We start from the raw sequence: 27,349 nt of genomic DNA on the forward strand, positions 1-27,349 counted from the left end.
ATTTTTTATAGTCAAGGTCAGACAATTTAGGGCAGTGCTTGAATTGGAATGAAAAAGGTGCCAGTACTCTAAAATCAGCAACTTTTTCAAGTCAATTTGATATATACAGCCCACAAACAAGAATTTGGCTACTATAATGCTGGTGGGTTTGTCTCTTTACTACTGTATATTTTAGAAAGGTTCACTGTACTTAACATTTTTTATGATAGGCAGCGGATATGGCTAAAGCTCAGTAAGGTCAATATTAACTGAAACTATAGCAATCAAAGTCTAGATCTTCTGCTGAAGACACATGAAGCAGAGACCTTTCAGGTGAGAGCCCCTCTGGTGGTGTTCAACATTAATGACAAGGAAACAAAGCTCTGGTCAGAAGCATTTTTTATAAAAAGCTTTAACAAAATTAAGTATTTCTGTACATTTTGAATGCAATCTAACTTTCCAACTCAGAAAACGAAAAACGAAAAAGTGCCAAAAGTCTTCTCACATGGCTGAGCTGCTTTGCAATATACTTCACCACTGAAGAATACAAATATGTATAAAGTAAACTATGATGCAATCTAACTTTCCAACTCAGAAAAATGATAAAGAGCATGAACAAAGAACATGTAAAAACAAATGCAAAATTTGCACAATCTAAAATGAGAAACTGTAACTGCAAGTAACAAAGTCTGAGCCATGGTAAAGAGTTACATTGAACACCAAGCTGATCAGATAACTCCCTGGTTGGTCTGAAGTCCTTCTATCTCCAGGATCTGTACAAATCGGCACATTATGCCAAAAGTCTTCTCACTGGGTGAGCTGCTTTGCAATATACTTCACATTGTTAGAAAAGGCTCCAGAAGGCCTTGGGGACATCAGTATCAGGGGCTGGAGCTGGACAGGCTCTTTCATCAGCACTTCTCCTTCCCTTTGCCAGCCAGGACCTCACATACTGTTCCGGATTGAACTGTCCTAGTGATGGTCCATTACATTTAATGAAAACCAGGCTGGACAGTCGGCTGACAGAGAGAGCATTCCTTTTTGCAGTAAGGATATCGTTCATGCAGCTGAATGCCCGCTCACACTCACTAGTGGAGACAGCGATGGTTCGGACTGCTTTCAGTAGAGGCTCCATGGCAGCAGGTGTACGGGATGCCCTGGTTTCCTTGTATTCGCGAAAGCCCTGAACAGTCTCTCTTCTGTCCACTTTCAGCACTTCGCACAAACGTAGCACCTCTACGTCCCCATACTGTACGTCTAACTCCTCTTCAGGCCAACTTCCAGGATGGATAACTTTCATGTCCTGGATTAGCTGATTGTCCCGGGCCTCCCGGCCATGTAATGGGATTTCTCTTGTGCTGACATGAGAGGAGGTTGTGGAAGTCATTCTGTGTCTCAGATTCTCTACCATACTGCGGAAAAACTGACCTGCATGAATCTGTACAAGCCTGCCATTCTCACGCAGGGCAACACCCTTGAAGGACTTCTCAGCTAGAGCTGTATGAACTGTAGTCATGTGTGGGCCAGGCATGGTGACCATGGATTCAAAAACTCGTATTTCTCGAGTTAAGAGCCTATCTGCTGTAGGCAGTGTCATCTCTCTTTTTTGGAGTTGCCGAGAGAGGTCGCTGAGCTCTGTGAGCGCATCGTACATCAGTCCCAGATTGCTGACAAACGTTGCAGATGTGAGCACATCATCCAGGCCCTTGTACTTTGCTCTGTCTCTGGAATCCCTGCTCGTGTCGTTTGCAGCATTTGTGAAGTGATCATGAAGCACTCGGTAGTTTTCCCAGACTGCTCTGACGCTCCTTTCACTTGAAGCCACCCAGCGGATGGACAAAACACGCCCTATCACCAGGAGACGCTGTCCGACTGCTTGCGCACACTGCGCTAACTGCCTCTGATTTTTGGGGGGAGGCATGGAACAAGGAATAGAGTTTGTCAAAAAAGATCTGGAAATGATTGAGCCCTGAGACCTCCTTGACCACATCCCCAACTGCCAGCTCTAGACGATGATTGGAGCAGTGCCACACAAACAGGCTTGGGAATTTACTACACAACTGGGTAGCAACGCCTGTTCTCTTCCCTAGCATGACTGAAGCCCCATCACATGCAAAAGAAACGAAACACTGACCTAAAAAGTCCTCGTTAAATCTCTTCCAAGACCCTCCATTAACATCAGCCGTTGTTCCATCCAACTCGATCAGCTCCCAAAAAAACGTTTCGGGCTCAGCATCAGCTAATGCTGAGCGTAGACACACAACAAGCACCGTTTTACCACTAATAGTGGTAGATTCATCGACCAAAACACAGAGTTTTCTTTGGTTTTCTGTAATGTCTTTTGCCATTTTTTTCTTCAGCTCATGAGCTATGTGGTCGATGATTTCGCCACAGGTTTTATTGGAGTGCAAAACCCTGCCCACGTTCAGCCCATTCAGTTTCTGTACATTCAAATCAATTGGCATGTCTGTGAATGGCCGGCTATGTTTGCCAATTTTATATGCCGTTCGAAAAACTCTGATAGTGGTGTCTAATTCAGATTTATGCATAGACTGCACTTGATGTTGAATAGTTTCACGTGAAGCAGATGTAAGGATGTCAGCAGCTTTTACATGGGCTTGTGATTCTTTATGTTCTTTGATTTTTTTTCTCAGGCTATCTTGTTGTTTGCCCTTGTCAACACCGAAATGAGACACTGCACACTCACCCCATTCAGTTGACAGTTTCAGTCCTTGTCCAGTGTGTATTCCCAAAGATTTGACATCTCTGCATATCCGACATCCTAGCTTCTTATCTTTAAGAAGGAGCCATGCATTGGTCTTGCAAAAATATTGCACCTGGTCCGTTGTCCAGCAGTCAGGTGCATCGCTTTGCCCGGTGTTGGTGGTGGCAGTTGCGCCAGCAGCAGCTAACGTTAGAGGCTCTGGAGGAGGCGGCGGAGCTAGTGCTAATGCTAATGCACTAGAACTTGGAGCAGGAGGATCAACCAAAGAAAGCTCCCCATCAGACACAATTTCCAACACAGGCACAGCATTCTCTGTATTTGAAGTTTCTTCCGGCGACAACCGCTGTCTTTTTGCACTTTTATTAATCCACGCTAACATTTTAGAAATGCTAATTTGTGACGTGACTTGCTTTCCTTCTCTCGGGGGCGTGCCTGCTCTGTTCTATCACTCTACATAGCCACCCACTGGGTGGGAGTTGCACTGCATAAACACAACACACGTGCATCTAGGTATGTAAATTGTAAAGCATTAAAACATGGTTTTACTAACAGTTTTCAGTATGTTGTTACTTCGGCATTATTATTATTATTATTATTATTTTGAAACGTGTATTACTATTAAATCACGGTCAAATAGGTTAATTTTGACATAGTCGTTTCCACCACAGTATTTACATGGAGAAGATAAGCCCCGCCCCCTCTCCAGCACGTTCTGTTTGAATGACAGGAGTAAACAGCTGACAGCCGCTGTGAAACTCGGTTAGAGCGATGAGAATGTCGGTTCGGCACCTCATGACGCATCTACTGAGTACCGGGCGGCTGTATATATATATATGGATGTATAATAAGAACGGCGGGAGAGTGTTGAGTACTGGCACGGTGCATGAGTACCGGAGTACCGCCAGCATGCCGGTACTGAGCAAGAAGTGCCGGTACTCCATGGGTCAGAACCAGAAGTGCCGGTACTGCGTACCGGTGAGTACCGGCCCAATTCCAGCACTGATTTAGGGGACATCAATGTTAGAAAATCACATTTCTGAGTGTACAGGATCTTCAAAGTTTGCATGCGTGAAAGGTCCCCTACGGTGGCCCTGAAGTGCAAGACACAACAGCATTTCACAAAACACAACATAATTTCACAAAACGCCACAGCATTTCACAAAACGCCACAGCAATTCACAAAACACAACAGCATTTCACAAAACACAACATAATTTCTCCATGTAAATTATATGGGAGATACCAACTACAACAAAATGAACATATTTGACCGTGATTTAATTGTAATACACGTTTCAAAGTGATGCCGAAATAACAACATACTGATACCGGTTAGTAAAAACCATGAATTAACGCTTTGACAAGTCTGCAGACAAGACGGCAGGTGAAAAGCTTTTAAAATGCGTGTTTTCTGAATGGAATCTGATCCATCAGGCTAAACTAACCTGTAGCTGCTCCGTCCACACTCACAACAACGTCATACAGACATAAATAAAGCAGCGACTGTATTCGCCATGACATAGACAGTCTGTGGTTTGTACATGTTTAACTTTTGTCCAGTTTCAGAACAGATATGAGGAGCTGTGAGCTCTGAGTGTGTGCTAACGGCTGATGTGTTGGGACATATTTCGCTGTCGGGTGTTGACCAATCACGAAGCGACATTTCTTGACTGGCAGCAAAAACAACCAATCACAGCAGTGCTTCTCTGGCTGGCTCTGTCCAATCACAAACATCACTAAAGGAATACCCTTTCCGTCCAATGTGAAATGCTGTGGTGTTTTGTGAAATGCTGTGGTGTTTTGTGAAATGCTGTAGTGTTTTGTGAAATGCTGTGGTGTTTTCTGAAATGCTGTAGTGTTTTGTGAAATGCTGTAGTGTTTTGTGAAATGCTGTGGTGTTTTGTGAAATGCTGTAGTGTTTTGTGAAATGCTGTAGTGTTTTGTGAAATGCTGTAGTGTTTTGTGAAATGCTGTGGTGTTTTCTGAAATGCTGTTGTGTTTTCTGAAATGCTGTGGCGTTTTCTGAAATGCTGTGGTGTTTTGTGAAATGCTGTGGTGTTTTCTGAAATGCTGTTGTGTTTTCTGAAATGCTGTGGCGTTTTGTGAAATGCTGTAGTGTTTTGTGAAATGCTGTGGCGTTTTCTGAAATGCTGTGGCGTTTTGTGAAATGCTGTAGTGTTTTGTGAAATGCTGTAGTGTTTCGTGAAACGCTGTGGTGTTTTCTGAAATGCTGTAGTGTCTTGCACTTCAGGGCCACCGTAGTCCCCTATGATACTGTTTTTCATCAATATATTATAGGTCTCAGATATATACAGAACCTGTCTCTGATTGGCTGAAACACCAAACAGATCATCGCAGCATTACCCATAATCCCCTCTGTTTCAGCCCTGTTTCAAAAGTGCTGATTCTCTGTCTGTTACTTTAGATGAAAATAAGGAGCCCCTCCCCACGCCCCTCTGAGAGATATGTGGTTACAAAGAACAATGGTGCTCTAGAGGAGATTCAGGTGATAAGGGGGGGGGGGGTTACCTTGGTTGGTGATTGGCTAATGGTTACACGAGACAAAACATCGTTATGACATCATAAAGTGGAAAATCTGATCAGCTCATTTTCAGATAGGTTTTTATAGAAATGGATCAAAAAGAGAGAATCTTTGTTCCTGAAACTTTCAGAGTCTCTTTACACAGAGGGGACACATGTTGATGTAGAAGAGACATGAAGAAGAGGAGACACATGTTGATGTAGAAGAGACATGAAGAAGAGGAGACACATGTTGATGTAGAAGAGACATGAAGAAGAGGGGACACATGTTGATGTAGAAGAGACATGAAGAAGAGGGGACACATGTTGATGTAGAAGAGACATGAAGAAGAGGGGACACATGTTGATGTAGAAGAGACATGAAGAAGAGGGGACACATGTTGATGTAGAAGAGACATGAAGAAGAGGGGACACATGTTGATGTAGAAGAGACATGAAGAAGAGGGGACACATGTTGATGTAGAAGAGACATGAAGAAGAGGGGACACATGTTGATGTAGAAGAGACATGAAGAAGAGGGGACACATGTTGATGTAGAAGAGACATGAAGAAGAGGGGACACATGTTGATGTAGAAGAGACATGAAGAAGAGGGGACACATGTTGATGTAGAAGACATGAAGAAGAGGGGACACATGTTGATGTAGAAGAGACGTGAAGAAGAGGGGACACATGTTGATGAAGAAGAGACATGAAGAAGAGGGGACACATGTTGATGTAGAAGAGACATGAAGAAGAGGGGACACATGGTGATGTAGAAGAGACATGAAGAAGAGGGGACACATGTTGATGTAGAAGAGACATGAAGAAGAGGGGACACATGTTGATGTAGAAGAGACATGAAGAAGAGGGGACACATGTTGATGTAGAAGAGGGGACACATGTTGATGTAGAAGAGACATGGAGAAGAGGGGACACATGTTGATGTAGAAGAGACATGGAGAAGAGGGGACACATGTTGATGTAGAAGAGACATGAGGAAGAGGGGACACATGTTGATATAGAGGAGACATGAAGAAGAAGGGGACACATGTTGATGTAGAAGACATGAAGAAGAGGGGACACATGTTGATGTAGAAGAGACATGAAGAAGAGGGGACACATGGTGATGTAGAAGAGACATGAAGAAGAGGGGACACATGTTGATGTAGAAGAGACATGAAGAAGAGGGGACACATGTTGATGTAGAAGAGACATGAAGAAGAGGGGACACATGTTGATGTAGAAGAGGGGACACATGTTGATGTAGAAGAGACATGGAGAAGAGGGGACACATGTTGATGTAGAAGAGACATGGAGAAGAGGGGACACATGTTGATGTAGAAGAGACATGGAGAAGAGGGGACACATGTTGATGTAGAAGAGACATGAGGAAGAGGGGACACATGTTGATGTAGAGGAGACATGAAGAAGAAGGGGACACATGTTGATGTAGAAGACATGAAGAAGAGGGGACACATGTTGATGTAGAAGAGACATGAAGAAGAGGGTACACATGTTGATGAAGAAGAGACATGAAGAAGAGGGAACACATGTTGATGTAGAAGAGACATGAAGAAGAGGGGACACATGGTGATGTAGAAGAGACATGAAGAAGAGGGGACACATGTTAATGTAGAAGAGACATGAAGAAGAGGGGACACATGTTGATGTAGAAGAGGGGACACATGTTGATGAAGAAGATACATGAAGAAGAGGGGACACATGTTGTTGTAGAAGAGACATGAAGAAGAGGGGACACATGTTGATGTAGAAGAGACATGAAGAATAGGGGACACATGTTGATGTAGAAGAGACATGAAGAATAGGGGACACATGTTGATGTAGAAGAGACATGGAGAATAGGGGACACATGTTGATGTAGAAGAGACATGAGGAAGAGGGGACACATGTTGATGTAGAGGAGACATGAAGAAGAGGGGACACATGTTGATGTAGAAGAGACATGAAGAAGAGGGGACACATGTTGATGTAGAAGAGACATGAAGAAGAGGGGACACATGTTGATGTAGAAGAGACATGAAGAAGAGGGGACACATGTTGATGTAGAAGAGGGGACACATGTTGATGAAGAAGATACATGAAGAAGAGGGGACACATGTTGTTTTAGAAGAGACATGAAGAAGAGGGGACACATGTTGATGTAGAAGAGACATGGATAAGAGGGGACACATGTTGATGTAGAAGAGACATGAGGAAGAGGGGACACATGTTGATGTAGAGGAGACATGAAGAAGAGGGGACACATGTTGATGTAGAAGAGACATGGAGAAGAGGGGACACATGTTGATGTAGAAGAGACATGAGGAAGAGGGGACACATGTTGATGTAGAAGAGACATGAAGAAGAGGGGACACATGTTGATGTAGAAGAGACATGAAGAAGAGGGGACACATGTTGATGTATAAAGGACATGAAAAAGTGTATTTTGTATAATAGGTGACCTTTAAACTGAACACAAATGAGGACAACATTCGCCTTGAACTGTTTAAACCCATGTGGAAGCGGACGCTGAAGTGATCTAGTCCTAATCCTCCCTCCTTCTTGCTGCTGTCTCTGTGGTGGAGCAGAGTTTTGGTTTATGAGCCGGTTGCAGTGGAGACTATAATGGAAACGTGATAGATGTGCACACTGGGAAGAACCCTGCAGGCGGGGAAGGTCTGATTTTAACTGATGGTGAGGAGAGACAGGAAGCCCTGCGTATCAGCAGCAGATCAATCAAGGACTTAATGAAGGACACTGGCTGTGTTTCAGCTGCAGACACAAGTATGTGAGGGAGAAACCCTATCCTGCTGAAGAGCCAGGGTCATTAATAAGCCATGTAATCAAATACAACTGAAACCATTAGCTCATCAATCCTTCAGAAATCATTTTAGTAATTGATAACCTACTGGTTTTCAAACTATCAGGATGTCATGGTTTTGTTTGTGTTCATATTTTTGTGTTTTGGACAAAAACAAACGTGGCACTCTTTCAGTCTTCACAACATTTTATAAACAAAATGATTAATGATGTGATTAGTTGGTAATGGAAATGATGATTGGCTGCAGCTTTAATACAATCAGTTAGAGTTGAAGCAGTCTGTTGATTTATTTATTAGTCGAACAACAGAAATTAATCAGCATTAGTTCAGATAATTGCTTTTTCATTGAAGTTATTTATCTGGCAGAGACGCCAAACAGTTCCAGCTGTAAGTGTAAGTGTAAGGGTTAGCTTCTTTATTTCAATAATAAAACTAGTTTTAGATAAATCAACTACTGTCAAGATGTCAGATTGGACTTTGGAAACGTTCTGTATGACATTTTACGCTATAGTTTTTGACTTTTAATGGACAAAATTATCAAAAAGTGAAATTAAAGTGAAATTTTTTTTGCAGCCTTAAAATAAACTAAAAACCTCAGTTTCTCACGCTGGCTGAAGCTGTGATTTTAAAAGCAAGATATTCCTGATTGTGTGACTTTATGTGTTAAGCAGCAATTCATGTCCATATACCAATGTATTTGAGTATGATCATTTCATCGGGAAATATCAATATAATTTCTAAAATATCGGTTAAAAGGGACACATTCTGCTCATTTTCAGGTTCATATCAGTATGTAGTGTCTCTACTTTAAAGAGTCCTCTCCTGCTGATGTTCAGGTGTATATCAGTATGTAGTGTCTCTACTTTAAAGAGTCCTATCCTGCTGATGTTCAGGTGTATATCAGTATGTAGTGTCTCTACTTTAAAGAGTCCTCTCCTGCTGATGTTCAGGTGTATATCAGTATGTAGTGTCTCTACTTTAAAGAGTCCTCTCCTGCTGATGTTCAGGTGTATATCAGTATGTAGTGTCTCTACTTTAAAGAGTCCTCTCCTGCTGATGTTCAGGTGTATATCAGTATGTAGTGTCTCTACTTTAAAGAGTCCTCTCCTGCTGATGTTCAGGTGTATATCAGTATGTAGTGTCTCTACTTTAAAGAGTCCTCTCCTGCTGATGTTCAGGTGTATATCAGTATGTAGTGTCTCTACTTTAAAGAGTCCTCTCCTGCTGATGTTCAGGTGTATATCAGTATGTAGTGTCTCTACTTTAAAGAGTCCTCTCCTGCTGATGTTCAGGTGTATATCAGTATGTTGTGTCTCTACTTTAAAGAGTCCTCTCCTGCTGATGTTCAGGTGTATATCAGTATGTAGTGTCTCTACTTTAAAGAGTCCTCTCCTGCTGATGTTCAGGTGTATATCAGTATGTAGTGTCTCTACTTTAAAGAGTCCTCTCCTGCTGATGTTCAGGTGTATATCAGTATGTAGTGTCTCTACTTTAAAGAGTCCTCTCCTGCTGATGTTCAGGTGTATATCAGTATGTAGTGTCTCTACTTTAAAGAGTCCTCTCCTGCTGATGTTCAGGTGTATATCAGTATGAAGTGACTCTACTTTAAAGAGTCCTCTCCTGCTGATGTTCAGGTGTATATCAGTATGTAGTGTCTCTACTTTAAAGAGTCCTCTCCTGCTTGATGTTCAGGTGTATATCAGTATGTAGTGTCTCTACTTTAAAGAGTCCTCTCCTGCTGATGTTCAGGTGTATATCAGTATGTAGTGTCTCTACTTTAAAGAGTCCTCTCCTGCTGATGTTCAGGTGTATATCAGTATGTAGTGTCTCTACTTTAAAGAGTCCTCTCCTGCTGATGTTCAGGTGTATATCAGTATGTAGTGTCTCTACTTTAAAGAGTCCTCTCCTGCTTGATGTTCAGGTGTATATCAGTCTGTAGTGTCTCTACTTTAAAGAGTCCTCTCCTGCTGATGTTCAGGTGTATATCAGTATGTAGTGTCTCTACTTTAAAGAGTCCTCTCCTGCTGATGTTCAGGTGTATATCAGTATGTAGTGTCTCTACTTTAAAGAGTCCTCTCCTGCTTGATGTTCAGGTGTATATCAGTCTGTAGTGTCTCTACTTTGAAGAGTCCTCTCCTGCTGATGTTCAGGTGTATATCAGTATGTAGTGTCTCTACTTTAAAGAGTCCTCTCCTGCTGATGTTCAGGTTGTATATCAGTATGTAGTGTCTCTACTTTAAAAGTCCTCTCCTGCTGATGTTCAGGTGTATATCAGTATGTAGTGTCTCTACTTTAAAGAGTCCTCTCCTGCTGATGTTCAGGTGTATATCAGTATGTAGTGTCTCTACTTTAAAGAGTCCTCTCCTGCTGATGTTCAGGTGTATATCAGTTTGTAGTGTCTCTACTTTAAAGAGTCCTCTCCTGCTGATGTTCAGGTGTATATCAGTATGTAGTGTCTCTACTTTAAAGAGTCCTCTCCTGCTGATGTTCAGGTGTATATCAGTATGTAGTGTCTCTAGTTTAAAGAGTCCTCTCCTGCTGATGTTCAGGTGTATATCAGTATGTAGTGTCTCTACTTTAAAGAGTCCTCTCCTGCTGATGTTCAGGTGTATATCAGTATGTAGTGTCTCTACTTTAAAGAGTCCTCTCCTGCTGATGTTCAGGTGTATATCAGTATGTAGTGTCTCTACATGTCTCCATGCTTTAATGTTCAAAAAGCTCTTTATTTTTCTCATACTGCCTGAGCTGCAGCACCTCTTTTCACCCTCTGTCTGAAACCAGAGCCCAGTCTGCTCTGATTGGTTAGCTGGCCAGCTCTGTTGTGATTGGTCAACCACCAAGAGATGTCCCGCCCCTTAGTCTATCATTTACAATGTGTTACGGCCCCTACACACGCGGCGTGTGTTGAAGCTTGCCGGTGGGCGTGTCTGAAGCTCGACCAACAACCAATCACATGAATCTCCCGCCCCGGACACACAAGCACGCGGTTTGATTGGCTAGAGCTTGTACTGGCATATGATTCGATTGGCTGACGCTTCCGTCGAAGCTTCAAAAAGTAGAACATTGCTCTACTTTTGAAGCGCGCAACGCGAGCAAAGCAGTTCAGCATAGCGTGACGTCACCGCATTCAAAGTGAATGGGCAGAAGTGTTGAAGCTTCAACGCACGCCGCCGTGTGTAGGGGCCGTTAGAGAGCTAGCCAATAGAAGCGCAAGTGTAACATAGTGATCTATATGTTCAGAATGTTACTCTTTGTAGACCATTCACATGCACAAAAACCTAACACACTACAGGAAAGAAAACTCTAAGAAGCACAATAGGGCCCAATTGAATGCATTGAGGTTCATGCTCTTCTTGCTCCAGATCAATAACCCCTCTGGCAGCAGCTTGTGCTCTCTGATCACATGTCTCTCATCTTACCTGTCCTCCCCTATGTCTCACTGCATATCTAATGAACGACAGAAATAGGGAAGCATTACCGGCTGCAAATCTGCCGAGCACTAGAAATAATGAAGTGTTGTCAGTAGTTGATTATGAGAGCTTATATGATTGGTGAGCGTGTGCATAATGTTGGAGCAGTGGGGGTCTGTGCATGCATACGGAGACATTTGTCCCCAGAAACTGTTCAACAGATGATCGTAGGAGGAGGAGGAGGAGGAGGAGGAGGTGTGTGTGTGTGTGTGTGTGTGTGTGTGTGTGTGTGTGTGTGTGTGTGTGTGTGTGTGTGTGTGTGGTGTGTGTGTGTGTGTGTGTGGTGTGTGTGTGTTGTGTGTGTGTGTGTGTGTGTGTGTGTGTGTGTGTGTGTGTGTGTGTGTGTGTGTGTGTGTGTGTGTGTGTAGTGTGTGTGTGGTGTGTGTGTGTGTGTGTGTGTGTGTGTGTGTGTGTGTGTGTGTGTGTGTGTGTGTGTGTGTGTGTGTGTGTGTGTGTGTGTGTGTGTGTGTGTGTGTGTGTGTGTGTGTGTGGCCTAGCATTACTATACTTGTGGGGACAAAATGGAGGTCCCCATGAGGGGAATCATTAAGGCTTAGGCATGTGATGGTTAAGGTTAGGATAAGTCTCCAGGAAATGCATGTAAGTCAATGTAATGTCCCCTGAAGTGATGTCCCCTGTGTGTGTGTGTGTGTGTGTGTGTGTGACGCCATGTCCCCTTTTACTTTCCACCACCGGGTGACTCAGCCCCTCTGATGCTGCAGTTTCTGGTGCAGATGAATATTTATCAGGACATTTTCTAATGAAATGCTGCATATTAATTCAGTTTTGAGAAAAGTGTTTTATCCAAAGGAGCATTTCCTCTAAGAGATATGATTATAAAGACAGTTTATTTTCTGGAAAATGCTCTGCTGGGTAGTCGCATGGTTTTCAGAAGTGTATTAAAGAAAATGCACAAAATGTAATGACACAATTCTGCTTGTTCTCCTCCTCAGACTCCACTAAGAAGCTGAAGGATATGCTGGAGGAGTTTCACGGGGAAGGAGTTCTGTCCAAATACAATCCAGAGCAGGTGTGTTTATAACCTTCTCCATTATCCTGCATCCACTTTATTTTCACTTGATATTCTGCACACACAAACACATGGTGGGACGCCATCAGGTGCTTCTTTGGTTTCTCTGATTCAGAGTAATCTCAGCAGAAAGCTCAATCCTTTTGTCCCATTTTTAGAAAAGGGCCCCTGACTATAGACTGAATTTATGTTTTAAAGATCCTATGTCATGGCCATTTCTACTGATCATAAGTCCATTGTTGAGGTCTACTAAGATAGATTTATATTTTGCAATTTTCCAAACTCACATTGGTTTCTCATACAGCATCTCTGTATAGTATGTGTATTCACTCTCTGTCCTAAACGGCTTGTTGGAACTCCAACCCCCCCCCCCCCCCCCCTCCCTATGAGACAGCGAAACCCAGCACGAAACCAGCCCGAGCACGCACACACACCCGCAGCCTGGCTGGGAGTTTGTGTGTGTGGTCACACAGACTCACAGCCTCGCCGCGTCCTGCCCCGCCCCGCCCCGCCATCTCAGGTGTGTTAGAGTTGTACTCGCTACAGGGTGCACTTTGAGGGTTTGTGACTCTGCAGACCGTTTACATGCATAAACACCTTCATAACACACAAGGGGACGGGTAATAACTGGAAAAGCATGACATGGGACCAGTGGTTGCGTTAGACTTTTTCTTTGTCCGTCATTTTGACAGACAGGATCGTAACATTTCCGTCATAATCCATTATTACCCGTCATTTTATTTGATAAAAGTTTTTTAAGAGTTTTAATGATGAGATGAGACGTATTTAATATTTATGTTTGGGTACTGAGCAGCAAATGTAAATTCATTCATTTTTTTAATGATTCATACAGAACTTTTAAGGGCATGGAGAAAAAAAAAGATGAACAGAGACACCGACCGTGTGGTCATTTTTCATGTCAACACGAACATGAATGATTTATTTGTTCCTGCACTGACAGACAGCACAGCAGAGGGGGGCAGAGGCCGCTAAAAACACCACGACCATTGTGCCTAAACAGGCAAATATGAACAATGCCATCGTTTTAAATGAGACAATTACAATCAGAATATGGACAAAACAATTACAAGAACAACTCAATTGATATGCTGTAGCCTGAACACTGATTTCTGCATCGTCGTGCACCCTCGGACAAATCCGTTACTCATCTTAGCTTTTCTACAGATCTCGCAGAACATTTTGCCATCTTCCCTCCTCAGCACTTAAACTCTTGCTCCCACTGAACCCGGTACTCCCGCTTGAACTCCTTGCCACTTGCTTGCCCCTCTGCCGCTGGCTGAACGTTGTCAGTTTTAGTCTTACTGGCTTGTCCTTCATCCTCCACCGCATCAATCCCTCTTTTCACCTCGTTTATCCACACCATCACAATTACTGGGCTTATTAAAAAAGCTTCGGACGATCAGCTGCCGTGACATTTTGCGATTGCTAAAGCCGGTTTAACAACGAGGTAATCAACGAGGTCAAAAACAAGACTAGACAATAGCTACTTAATATACACACACTCGCCACCAACTGGACAGAGGTGTGAATGACTAAATAATAGTTACAGACTACAGTAGAGTAGATCGCCCTCAGTCTACCTGGCCACTAAGGATGTAATATAATGTGGGCTGCTGGTGGACATGTTGGCGCTGTTCGGAGTTGTGTTCTAATCTGTCAAAATGACGGACTGCTTTCAGATTTGTCCGTCATTGTTAGAAAAAATTCGTCATTGACGGAAAATATTCGGTTAACGCGACCTCTGCATGGGACCTTTAATACAGTGGTCTGGACTTGTGACGATGTTACTAATAGACTTTATTCCGTTTTTACTGTCATCTCTGTTCACATTACACACTTATCTTTCTCGATACATGTTTTGCTTTACTTGCTGTGCAGCAAACAAAATACAAGTTAACATATTTTCATTTGCTTTGATTACGTGTCACAATTTGAGCCTGTCTGAAATACATGTTGTATGAAGATGTATTAACTTAACTTACTCACTTTTTTCTTTGTTTTGTCTCTCATCTTATGGTGTAAATGAATGTTTGTCAGACAGCTACAAAGATTTTTACGAACGTCAGTGTGAAGAAAATCTATTGACTAATGGCTTTGCAGAGAGCATAGATAAAGGCTTTAGTCCCTAAATATAAATATAGTATGCACTTAAACTGATATTGACTATTTTTTTTAGAAGTCAAATAAATAATGTTGCCTTTCCCTTCCACAGCTGTTCATCACAAGCTTCTTTGCTGTTACTCCTTTCTCAGAACTGGAGACATGTCGAATGCCATACTGTAGATAATAAATAATACACAAAACGATGTTGTGATTGATCAACCGCTTACAGATGTCCCGCCCCTTAGCCTATCCTGTACTATGAGTTGGAGTGATAGCCAATAGAAGCACAAGCAGTGGCGGTTCTACATCAATTTGACTGGGGGGGCCAGTTATTTTCTGAGGGGCACAATAAATGCAGGACGAAAAAGACAAAGACAGTATGAAGTAATTGCGCATAAGAAAACAACGTAATACAGTTATTGGTACACATTTTTATTTCAGTTTTTACGCTCCAATGGGTCCGACTAGAATAACGTTAGTTCCGCCTATTCCGTGAGCCAAGAAATCGTTTAATCATAAACTTTTCATTTTCAGGGGGGCCACAGTCAGCGTTACGGGGGCACTGCCCCCCCCTGCACCCCCCCTAGAACCGCCCCTGAGCACAAGTATTACAAAGTGATGTCATTATGTTCCAGAAGTAAACAAAGGAGTCCAAAGGAGGCGTGTCAGGGAGAGGGGAAGGGATTTTAGCCTCTGCAGACCATTTACATGCACAACAACCTATATAAAACACTACAGGAAAGAGAAAACAATAGGGCCTCTTTAAAGATAGTTACCTCCATCTTCTTCCATGCCAACATGAACCTTTGGTATTTTTCCCATTTCTTTATTCCTCTCCCTCTTTATTATCACCTCCACTCTGCTGTAAGCTTCCTCTGTTTTTTTTATCATGACTAACAGCCCGGCTGGACTTTGGGCGCCATATAAATCAGATTTAATGTTCATGTATGGACCAAACCATCACCTGGCGCCACTGTGGGCCTCTGCCATCCGTCCGTGTGTGTGTGTGTGTGTGTGTGTGTGTGTGTCTAATGACTCAGTCCTTTACGCCAGCTGTAGTGGAATCTACTCAGCCAGCTGGCGACAGAAGAAAACTCTGACCTCTCTTTGGGCTTTAATTTAGTGTATTTTTAGCCAAGGTGTTGCTCTGCTTCACCTGAAGGACATTTGTTGCCGTCAGTCATGTCTCCATTTAACAAATTAGAAAACAGACATCATCTTCCCTGATTGATAAGTGACTGAGAGACGCATTACACCCACAGGGGTTTTCTTTAAAGGCTCCAACAGACATCATGCATTTATATAACTTAACTGGTTTAGCAGCACACTTAATTATGTAACATAAACACGTCCTACATGATTGTCACACAAAGAAAAAAACTGCCAATGCTTTTAAAAGGTTTCTTTGTGTTTGAATGTGAACTATGATTTGTTGATGTGTCATAAAGGTCATATTTAGTGCAAAAATGACCAACAACATTCAAACAAAACAAATTACAGAAAGAGAAACTTGAATTCCGAATTGGTTTTAAACTCCTTTTATTTGTTTTTAAAGCCCTAAATGGGCTGGCTCCGGCTTATAGCAGCTCTCCTTCATCGCTACACCCCAGCCAGAGCTTTAAGGTCTGCTGACCAGCTGCTGCTGATAGAGCCCAAGACCAGGCTCAAAACCAGAGGGCACCGAGCCTTCGCAGCAGCTGGCCCCAGGCTCTGGAACACTCTGCCCCTCCATGTGAGGTCGGCCCAGACACTAGGGGTTTTTAAATCTACACTAAAGACTCACTTCTTCTCTCTGGCCTTGTAGTCAGAGCGGAGCACGACTCCTGACATTTCCCTGTGTGTGATTTTTATATTTCTGTTGTCAATTATTGTCTTTTATTGTGATGATAGTAATGTGTTTTTATTACATGTACAACACTTTGGCTCGACCAAAAATCGCTTTTAAATGTGCTTTATAAATAACAATTTATTTTATTTGAAAGCAAGCAGCTAAAAAGTGTTTGTTATTGTAACCTGTTGAAGTTGTCAAAAAAGGGAATTCATCTGTCTTTGCTTTTAAAAATAACTCAAATGCAGATAAAAACAGTATCTAGGAAAACAAGCAGTACACCATTACTAAATATAAAGACCCTCTTTTTATTTTCTCCAAGTTTTTAATTTGATGAGCCTTTTTCTGACCCGTTTGTTGCAGGAGGACACTACAATATATCTGATTAACTATACAATGTTATGAACAGTGTCTACGTGTGATTTTGTTTAATGTTTCATTTATTATATTAAAATCCTAAAACGTATAAAATAAAGAGCCCCAAGCTACGTTTTGAACCTTCATGTCTCTCCTCTCAGACAAAATAGATTCAATTTATCACACATTTTACTTTCTTAAATATAATTGTACCAAGTGAGGGATGGTTTACACACCTCACATTCAAAATTTAAACATACTATTTCATTTTAATTTCGTCCAAAAGAAGGTACCAAATCATAGTATACTGTAAAAGTTTTCTTTTAATGTTTATTTTATTATCTTTTCTTTTTAATGACTGATTTTAAATGCCATTTTCTTAATGTCTTTCGTTTTTTGTAAAGCACTTTGAATTGCCTTGTGTTGAAAGGTGCTATATAAATAAACTTGCCTTGCCTAAAGAAAAAGACAGAATCAAAACCAAATTTCTAGAAACTCACGTGATTGTACATAGTACAGTAGATGCCGATCTGTCTCCTCAGCAGGACAGCAGCCCCTGTAGTCCCTTCTCTCTTTCATGCAAACAAGAAAGTCAATCAAACCCTCCTCGCAGGCCTAAAACAAGATTAAATGAACCGTGTCACAGCGGCCCTCGGGAGATGATTACAGACAGGCAGCCGCCCACAGGGAACATCATGTGGAAGTAAATAAGACTCCGGGCTAAAGGTGTTTTCCAGAGGGACGAACATTTCCACAAAAGCATCTGTGTACACTTTCATTCAACGCTAATTCATCAATGTTTTATGATGTCATTTGGAGTATAACTGGAGTAAAGAGACTGTGTGTTTTCTATGGCATGTGAGCGTACTTATCGGAACCTGCTGTTATGCACACATAATTAAATCCTCGTGGTTTGTTTGGCCAAATAAGGAGAAGAGATGTGAAGATGCCTGGATCAGAGTTGGGTCAACATGGCAGATCAGAAGTCTTCCGTGTGTTCCTCTGTGATCAAGTTACAGCGTTAGGAGCATATTTCCACGAAGTCTAGACGTGCAAAAGTCATTTCCTATTAAGGTGTGAACTAAATTTACCCTGAGAGGAAAATGGTGTACTTTGCTCGTATTAAAACCTCATTATGTTTTCTTAGCTTACTTGCATTTATTTGCAGATCTGTTTTAAAGCGGAGAGGAATTATTGACCACATACTTGGACTGAGCTTGATAAACACTGATAGCTCCGATTTGATGTGGAGCTGAGCTTTGTTAGGCGAATAAACTTCACTTTGTTCTATTTTGGTGTGAACCACATTTTTCCTGGGAGGAAAATGGTTTACTTTGGTCACATTAAACCCTCATTATTGGTCTAATTACTTGCAGATCTGAAAGATATTCTTGACCACATACTGGAATGGATTTGGCAAACATGAATGGCACCGATTTGATCTCGAGCTGAACTATTAAGCAGATTAATCAACTAGATTATTAACCGCCTGCACCCAGAGAATCTGAAATTGACTATTACGCATGAAGATTACTTTGATTTTTGGTACTTTAAATATATTTTGAATAATAATAATAAACGTTATTTGTATAGCACCTTTCATGCACAAAGCAGCCCAAAGTGCTTTACAGAACAAGAAGAAAACATAACTACAATAAATACAGAACAAGCTAAAACATCTATAGTGATCCTAATGAAATCCCCTTGAATTAAAGCTGACAAGATATTAAAATAGGTTAAGATTCAAAATGTAAAATAAAAGCAAAACTGAAAAAATACAGTAAAACATGGACGATGATACGAGTGAGAATTGACAGGTAACTGAAATTAAAAGCCATATTAAAACGTTTTTATTTGCTTTTAAACATTTCAAGGGATGCATGACTTTTACTTGTAGCACAGTATTTTTTACAATTTAGAAATCCTACTTTGATTACAAGATATCTACTTTCACCACTTTGCACCCTGACCACCCCCCTCCACACGGCAGCTAACCTTCTCTTCTTCCCCCTCCCTCACTCCTTCCTCACTCCTCCTCTTCGTCATTGTCCAAACTGTTAAACAGAAGCAAGACGTTCTGAACCAAGTAAGCCTCGGCCGGCGGGCTCTGCATGCTGTGTGGTGTCTGTGTCATCAGACTGCATGCACATTCTGTCCACGAACACAACGCCGCTGCAGATGGTCGGTCCCCCGTCAGAGGGGCAGAGGTCACGGGGGGCGTTGGGTTGAGATGAGTGCCGCTATGCCCCCGCCACATGGCAGTGGAAGATGGTGGTGGGTGGGTGTGGCAGGAGGAAGGATAATCAGTGTGAATATGACATGTTGCTTGTCATATAAGGTTGTATCTGGACGCAGCTTCCATCACCTCCAGTCTGCTGTTGCTAACCATTACGACAATAATCTGTGGTGGATAGTAACACCTTTACACAGTGCTGGAATTGGGCCGGTACTCACCGGTACGCAGTACCGGCACTTCTGGTTCTGACCCATGGAGTACCGGCACTTCTTGCTCAGTACCGGCATGCTGGCGGTACTCCGGTACTCATGCACCGTGCCAGTACTCAACACTCTCCCGCCGTTCTTATTATACATCCATATATATATATACAGCCGCCCGGTACTCAGTAGATGCGTCATGAGGTGCCGAACCGACATTCTCATCGCTCTAACCGAGTTTCACAGCGGCTGTCAGCTGTTTACTCCTGTCATTCAAACAGAACGTGCTGGAGAGGGGGCGGGGCTTATCTTCTCCATGTAAATACTGTGGTGGAAACGACTATGTCAAAATTAACCTATTTGACCGTGATTTAATAGTAATACACGTTTCAAAATAATAATAATAATAATAATAATGCCGAAGTAACAACATACTGAAAACTGTTAGTAAAACCATGTTTTAATGCTTTACAATTTACATACCTAGATGCACGTGTGTTGTGTTTATGCAGTGCAACTCCCACCCAGTGGGTGGCTATGTAGAGTGATAGAACAGAGCAGGCACGCCCCCGAGAGAAGGAAAGCAAGTCACGTCACAAATTAGCATTTCTAAAATGTTAGCGTGGATTAATAAAAGTGCAAAAAGACAGCGGTTGTCGCCGGAAGAAACTTCAAATACAGAGAATGCTGTGCCTGTGTTGGAAATTGTGTCTGATGGGGAGCTTTCTTTGGTTGATCCTCCTGCTCCAAGTTCTAGTGCATTAGCATTAGCACTAGCTCCGCCGCCTCCTCCAGAGCCTCTAACGTTAGCTGCTGCTGGCGCAACTGCCACCACCAACACCGGGCAAAGCGATGCACCTGACTGCTGGACAACGGACCAGGTGCAATATTTTTGCAAGACCAATGCATGGCTCCTTCTTAAAGATAAGAAGCTAGGATGTCGGATATGCAGAGATGTCAAATCTTTGGGAATACACACTGGACAAGGACTGAAACTGTCAACTGAATGGGGTGAGTGTGCAGTGTCTCATTTCGGTGTTGACAAGGGCAAACAACAAGATAGCCTGAGAAAAAAAATCAAAGAACATAAAGAATCACAAGCCCATGTAAAAGCTGCTGACATCCTTACATCTGCTTCACGTGAAACTATTCAACATCAAGTGCAGTCTATGCATAAATCTGAATTAGACACCACTATCAGAGTTTTTCGAACGGCATATAAAATTGGCAAACATAGCCGGCCATTCACAGACATGCCAATTGATTTGAATGTACAGAAACTGAATGGGCTGAACGTGGGCAGGGTTTTGCACTCCAATAAAACCTGTGGCGAAATCATCGACCACATAGCTCATGAGCTGAAGAAAAAATGGCAAAAGACATTACAGAAAACCAAAGAAAACTCTGTGTTTTGGTCGATGAATCTACCACTATTAGTGGTAAAACGGTGCTTGTTGTGTGTCTACGCTCAGCATTAGCTGATGCTGAGCCCGAAACGTTTTTTTGGGAGCTGATCGAGTTGGATGGAACAACGGCTGATGTTAATGGAGTGTCTTGGAAGAGATTTTAACGAGGACTTTTTAGGTCAGTGTTTCGTTTCTTTTGCATGTGATGGGGCTTCAGTCATGCTAGGGAAGAGAACAGGCGTTGCTACCCAGTTGTGTAGTAAATTCCCAAGCCTGTTTGTGTGGCACTGCTCCAATCATCGTCTAGAGCTGGCAGTTGGGGATGTGGTCAAGGAGGTCTCAGGGCTCAATCATTTCCAGATCTTTTTTGACAAACTCTATTCCTTGTTCCATGCCTCCCCCAAAAATCAGAGGCAGTTAGCGCAGTGTGCGCAAGCAGTCGGACAGCGTCTCCTGGTGATAGGGCGTGTTTTGTCCATCCGCTGGGTGGCTTCAAGTGAAAGGAGCGTCAGAGCAGTCTGGGAAAACTACCGAGTGCTTCATGATCACTTCACAAATGCTGCAAACGACACGAGCAGGGATTCCAGAGACAGAGCAAAGTACAAGGGCCTGGATGATGTGCTCACATCTGCAACGTTTGTCAGCAATCTGGGACTGATGTACGATGCGCTCACAGAGCTCAGCGACCTCTCTCGGCAACTCCAAAAAAGAGAGATGACACTGCCTACAGCAGATAGGCTCTTAACTCGAGAAATACGAGTTTTTGAATCCATGGTCACCATGCCTGGCCCACACATGACTACAGTTCATACAGCTCTAGCTGAGAAGTCCTTCAAGGGTGTTGCCCTGCGTGAGAATGGCAGGCTTGTACAGATTCATGCAGGTCAGTTTTTCCGCAGTATGGTAGAGAATCTGAGACACAGAATGACTTCCACAACCTCCTCTCATGTCAGCACAAGAGAAATCCCATTACATGGCCGGGAGGCCCGGGACAATCAGCTAATCCAGGACATGAAAGTTATCCATCCTGGAAGTTGGCCTGAAGAGGAGTTAGACGTACAGTATGGGGACGTAGAGGTGCTACGTTTGTGCGAAGTGCTGAAAGTGGACAGAAGAGAGACTGTTCAGGGCTTTCGCGAATACAAGGAAACCAGGGCATCCCGTACACCTGCTGCCATGGAGCCTCTACTGAAAGCAGTCCGAACCATCGCTGTCTCCACTAGTGAGTGTGAGCGGGCATTCAGCTGCATGAACGATATCCTTACTGCAAAAAGGAATGCTCTCTCTGTCAGCCGACTGTCCAGCCTGGTTTTCATTAAATGTAATGGACCATCACTAGGACAGTTCAATCCGGAACAGTATGTGAGGTCCTGGCTGGCAAAGGGAAGGAGAAGTGCTGATGAAAGAGCCTGTCCAGCTCCAGCCCCTGATACTGATGTCCCCAAGGCCTTCTGGAGCCTTTTCTAACAATGTGAAGTATATTGCAAAGCAGCTCACCCAGTGAGAAGACTTTTGGCATAATGTGCCGATTTGTACAGATCCTGGAGATAGAAGGACTTCAGACCAACCAGGGAGTTATCTGATCAGCTTGGTGTTCAATGTAACTCTTTACCATGGCTCAGACTTTGTTACTTGCAGTTACAGTTTCTCATTTTAGATTGTGCAAATTTTGCATTTGTTTTTACATGTTCTTTGTTCATGCTCTTTATCATTTTTCTGAGTTGGAAAGTTAGATTGCATCATAGTTTACTTTATACATATTTGTATTCTTCAGTGGTGAAGTATATTGCAAAGCAGCTCAGCCATGTGAGAAGACTTTTGGCACTTTTTCGTTTTTTCGTTTTCTGAGTTGGAAAGTTAGATTGCATTCAAAATGTACAGAAATACTTAATTTTGTTAAAGCTTTTTATAAAAAATGCTTCTGACCAGAGCTTTGTTTCCTTGTCATTAATGTTGAACACCACCAGAGGGGCTCTCACCTGAAAGGTCTCTGCTTCATGTGTCTTCAGCAGAAGATCTAGACTTTGATTGCTATAGTTTCAGTTAATATTGACCTTACTGAGCTTTAGCCATATCCGCTGCCTATCATAAAAAATGTTAAGTACAGTGAACCTTTCTAAAATATACAGTAGTAAAGAGACAAACCCACCAGCATTATAGTAGCCAAATTCTTGTTTGTGGGCTGTATATATCAAATTGACTTGAAAAAGTTGCTGATTTTAGAGTACTGGCACCTTTTTCATTCCAATTCAAGCACTGCCTTTACAGTAGACCTGGGCGATACGAACGGTTATATTTTGGGGTATAGTCGTCATGTAAGTGCAATAACAAAATTGTTTTCGAAAGTATCACTTTTTACGCTAGCCTATAGCTAACGTTAGCCATATGTGTTGGTGACACTAATAAGTCTTTACCCTCCATTTATGATAGTTTGTAAATTGACTACAAAGTGGCCAAAAAACTACTGGCCCCATTGTCTGCACTTTACAGTATAAACTGAGATTCAGTTAGCGTCAGCAACAACGAGGGCTAAGCTAATCAGTTAGCATGCTAATTTCAGTCTCTGTAACAGAATACAATGCTGCTCTGACATAATGTCAACGCTGTAGCCTTTCCACTTTATTTTTGAATATTTTAAACCTAAATCCTGGCCATAATCTACCACTGTACTTTTTAAATTCAATATCAAGAAATATTTAATTCTCATGACTTTTTCTGCTATATCTCCCAGCCCTACTTTAAAACAATTCTGCTATAAAATCTCATTAATAGCTTCCAACCATATAGTCATTCAGCTGTTACTTTTAAGAAGATGCCGGCATGTCAATCACAACCCAGGCTGCATACCTTCATTTCAGGGCAGATCATCGAAAGGAGGTCCATCGCTTCCTTCATCTCTCTCTTGTTACCATCCATGGTTGGTGTAAACTTCATTAATTGTCCTCGAGTGTTTTCTTAACGAATACCCTCTTTGCTTCCCCATGCAGCCCATTGATTATGAGGGTTTCCAGCTCTTCATGGCCACATACCTGGAGAACGACATCCCAGAGGAGCTGTGTCAGCACCTCTTCACCTCCTTCAAGAGCAAGACCGGAGGAGGCTCCCCCGATCACTCCCGAGCAGGAACCAGTTTACTGGGTAGGCTGCTTGTATTTGTATATATACCTAGCGAAGTGCATTCATCTTTTTGCCTCCTTCAGAGAATGATACAACAATGCAATGATCCAGTGTACCCCTACTTTCCTTTCATCCGTGCATATTCGGTTTAAAACAAACAAAATCTGCCACAACTCTTTTGAAACAAGGTCTGGAAATGGAACACAATCTGACCCTTAAAATCATCCCATCAGAATATATGATTACGGTACATTTGTTTAAGTAATGGAAAGTGATCAAATTGTATACAAGCAAATCTCAGACACCATACCAAGGACATCTCATGATGTTGAATACTGAAAAAGTGGGACACCCTTAAGCGTCTGTGGATTACCATCGTAGTTGTTTCAAAAACACAAAGTCAACGCAGTTTTACACAAAATGTAGGTACTGGGAAATCTCTAATTCTTCAGCTCTTTCTATGTTTTTTCTATTACAGAAACTTTTAAAAACTATAAAGATACCCTGAAAAATGTGTCTCCTCAGAGTCTAAAATTCACCCTATTTCTTTGCAGCAAAAACAAATAAACAACCCAAAATCATGCAGATAAACACACAGACAGGCATATTCACCCATCACTGTTTGCTTGAGGGTTTCACGCTGAGCAGAGCCGAGGTCTTCAGGTGCTGGAGGTCGTTTGCACCTCGCTGCAGGTGCAAACTGTGTCCCTCCATCCATCCGTCATGTGAGCGCTGCGTGGCCCCGGGGCCTGAAGTCTGCTCCTCTCTGAGAGCAGCTGAGCGGACAGATGGACGGAGGAACTGAGAATCTATTTCTGTGGTGGAGAGCTTGTAAAAGTTAGAGGCAACAAGTGCAGCGAGGCCAAATGTCAGCGACTTTGTGCAGCATCATTGGCTGAGAGTCGCAGTTAGTTTGTGATGTCCTTGCTTTGCTTTTGGCGGCTTTCTAGTTTGTGAGCATTACGAATGATCTGATAAACTCCGAAAATGTGTTCTTTCAGGTTTCAGGTTTCAGATTTAATAAAGGAAGGTGCTCTGTAGAGTTTCCCTGTGGAGATTTAGTTTTATTTATGATTGTTTGAATTCTTGAGGCATGACAAATTAATATTCAATACATATTTTTGAGAGCTTCAGATAACATATATTGTCAGTACAAATTGCCTTTATAATTGTCCAGCTAAGCTAAGCTAAGCTAAGCTAAGCTAAGCTAAGCTAAGCCCAGCCAACCACCACTCCTCAATATAATCATTTTGGTATCATACATGCCTTCAAAGTAGATGATCCTCTGATGCTGTAATCAAAGTGTTTGGAATATATATATATTTTAAATACTCAAATTATTTACCGTCTGAATAGTTGCTGGTTCATTTCCTGTCACCTGACTAATTAGTACATTGACTATTTATTTTAGCAGCTTATTAGAATATAATATAAGGTCAGTAGACTCTTAACCGGGTTCCCTGCAGATTCTTAAAAAGTCTAAACGTCCATTGAATTAATTTATAAAAAGAATGCCTTCAAATAAACAGTGTTAAATATGCTATGACGAGGAACCTTGTAAACAAATTCAATTAATCTTGAATGGTAATGCCATTTCTTTTTCTGTAATTTGCTAATTGCTTCCATGGTAATCAACTCAGTGTTTATATAAAGTCACATCTAGAGAACTTAGTATATTATTTTACATATATATATATATATATATATATATATATATATATTCCCATGTCAGACAGGGATATCCTTTTTTTGACCCTGCAGGTAAACAGATGCAGTTATAAGGCTTTGAGTGTGTGTGTGCAGTGTGTGAATTAGCAATGGCAAAAATAGATCAGTGCCACTTAGAAAGCCGAAATAAATGCTTAGAGACATGCTTAGTATAGCGTCATTATTTTAAAAAAGCACGACACAGTTCAGTGATTCTGCGGCTGCTTCAGTGTGTGTTTGGGTTTATTTCTCATTGTGAGTCAGCTGATAGAGCCTGCACTGACACCTGGTGGACATCTTTCAAAAGAAATGGAGTGAAGCAGTGTGGATGGATCTCATTTCTGTACTGAATGAACCCTTTAATATCCTTAGATTTCAGTTTTTAATGTCTGTAGAAATAAACACTTTTGTTAATCACCAGGGCCCAGGAGTTCAAAAACTTTTAATCTCAATCAGATCCGATCAGATTTTGAAATCCCACTTTTTGTGATCCAGGATCAGACAACTCGGCCAGATTCTGTCCCAGTATTTCAAAGCAATTCAGGATAGGATCACCCTGATCCAGATTCAGACTTTTCAAGATGACTAGATCCTGAATATCAGTGCTTTAATCCTACCGATTGCCATCTAGTGGATATGAAAAATAATACAAGGAAGACAAGAGACCACATTGCAGACATCTATTGTCTGCAATTACTTTTGAAAGGTGATGACAGATGATGGACTTTTTTTTTGTTGAAGATATTTTTTCTTTAATCTAAATGACATTTGTGATTGACAATCTTTGTTGTGATAATTTTATGAGCATAAACATTTGTCATCAACATTTGATTGAAGACAAAATAGGCCACCACAAACGTGAGCAAAAAATGAAAAATAAAATTGATCTGGCAAACAATGGTGTATTATTTCAGTTAACAAACTTTGCCATCTTATTTATATTGAAACATATTTTAAAATAAATGGTACAGTATATTTTGCTCTGGTAATCCACTGGAAATCCACCCCTCTGGTGGGATCAGGATAATCCAGTTTTTTGGGAACAAACTGATACCAATCCTGTGTTGTCGGTTTGAACTACCCGTTTTGAAGATTTAATAATAATAATAATACTGCATTTATTTTATATAGGCGCCTTTCAAGGCTCTCAAGGTCGCCGTACAGACACATAAAAAACAAGATACACAATACATAACACCAGCATAACGGCCCGTCCACACAGCGGCGTGCGTTGACGCTTGCCGGCGGGCTTGTCTGACACTCGACCAACAACCAATCACATGAATCTCCCGCCCCTGACACACAAGCAGCGGTTTGATTGGCTAGAGCTTGTACTGGCATATGATTCGATTGGCTGACGCTTCTGCCGAGGCGTCAAAAGTTGAACATTGCTCAACTTTTGCAGCGAGCCACGCCAGCAACGCTCCGCGTCACTTCCCACGATGCAGTTCGGCTAAAAGTGACGTCACCCCATTCAAAGTGAATGGGCAGAAGCGTTGGAAGCTTCAACGCACGCCGCTGTGTGGACGGGCCGTAAGAGACATAAACAAGACAATGCAGTATATAAATCAATCAAACAAATCAAACGGAGGATGTGTGATGGATAATGATCAGGGTGGATATGCGAGTGTGAAGAGATGTGTTTTGAGACGTGATTTGAAGATGGGGAGAGAGTCAGTGTTGCAGATGTCAGGTGGGAGAGAGTTCCAGAGGCGGGTTAATCCAGATTAAAGCTTGGATTTGATTTCCTGATCTGATCGGATATCAAAGTGATCCTAATCCTGTTTTTTGGGTTTGAACTCCCCAAAGTCAGATTGGACTCAGGAG

The 27,349-nt window shown here is 42.0% G+C and overlaps 1 protein-coding gene across 1 annotated transcript in view; it reads left to right on the plus strand.

The window, feature by feature from the left end:
• Nucleotides 1–27,349, plus strand: part of LOC117538102 (diacylglycerol kinase beta) — a gene marked incomplete in the record, with an annotated part of 134,000 nt that overhangs the window by 26,023 nt on the left and 80,628 nt on the right. The window contains 3 exon segments of the mRNA XM_034203635.1: nt 12,471–12,547; nt 18,922–18,942; nt 23,686–23,836. Of these exon segments, the coding sequence (XP_034059526.1) occupies nt 12,471–12,547; nt 18,922–18,942; nt 23,686–23,836 (249 nt within the window).

The sequence above is a fragment of the Gymnodraco acuticeps genome, unplaced genomic scaffold, assembly GCF_902827175.1.
Source record: "Gymnodraco acuticeps unplaced genomic scaffold, fGymAcu1.1, whole genome shotgun sequence".
Classification (NCBI taxonomy): domain Eukaryota; kingdom Metazoa; phylum Chordata; class Actinopteri; order Perciformes; family Bathydraconidae; genus Gymnodraco; species Gymnodraco acuticeps.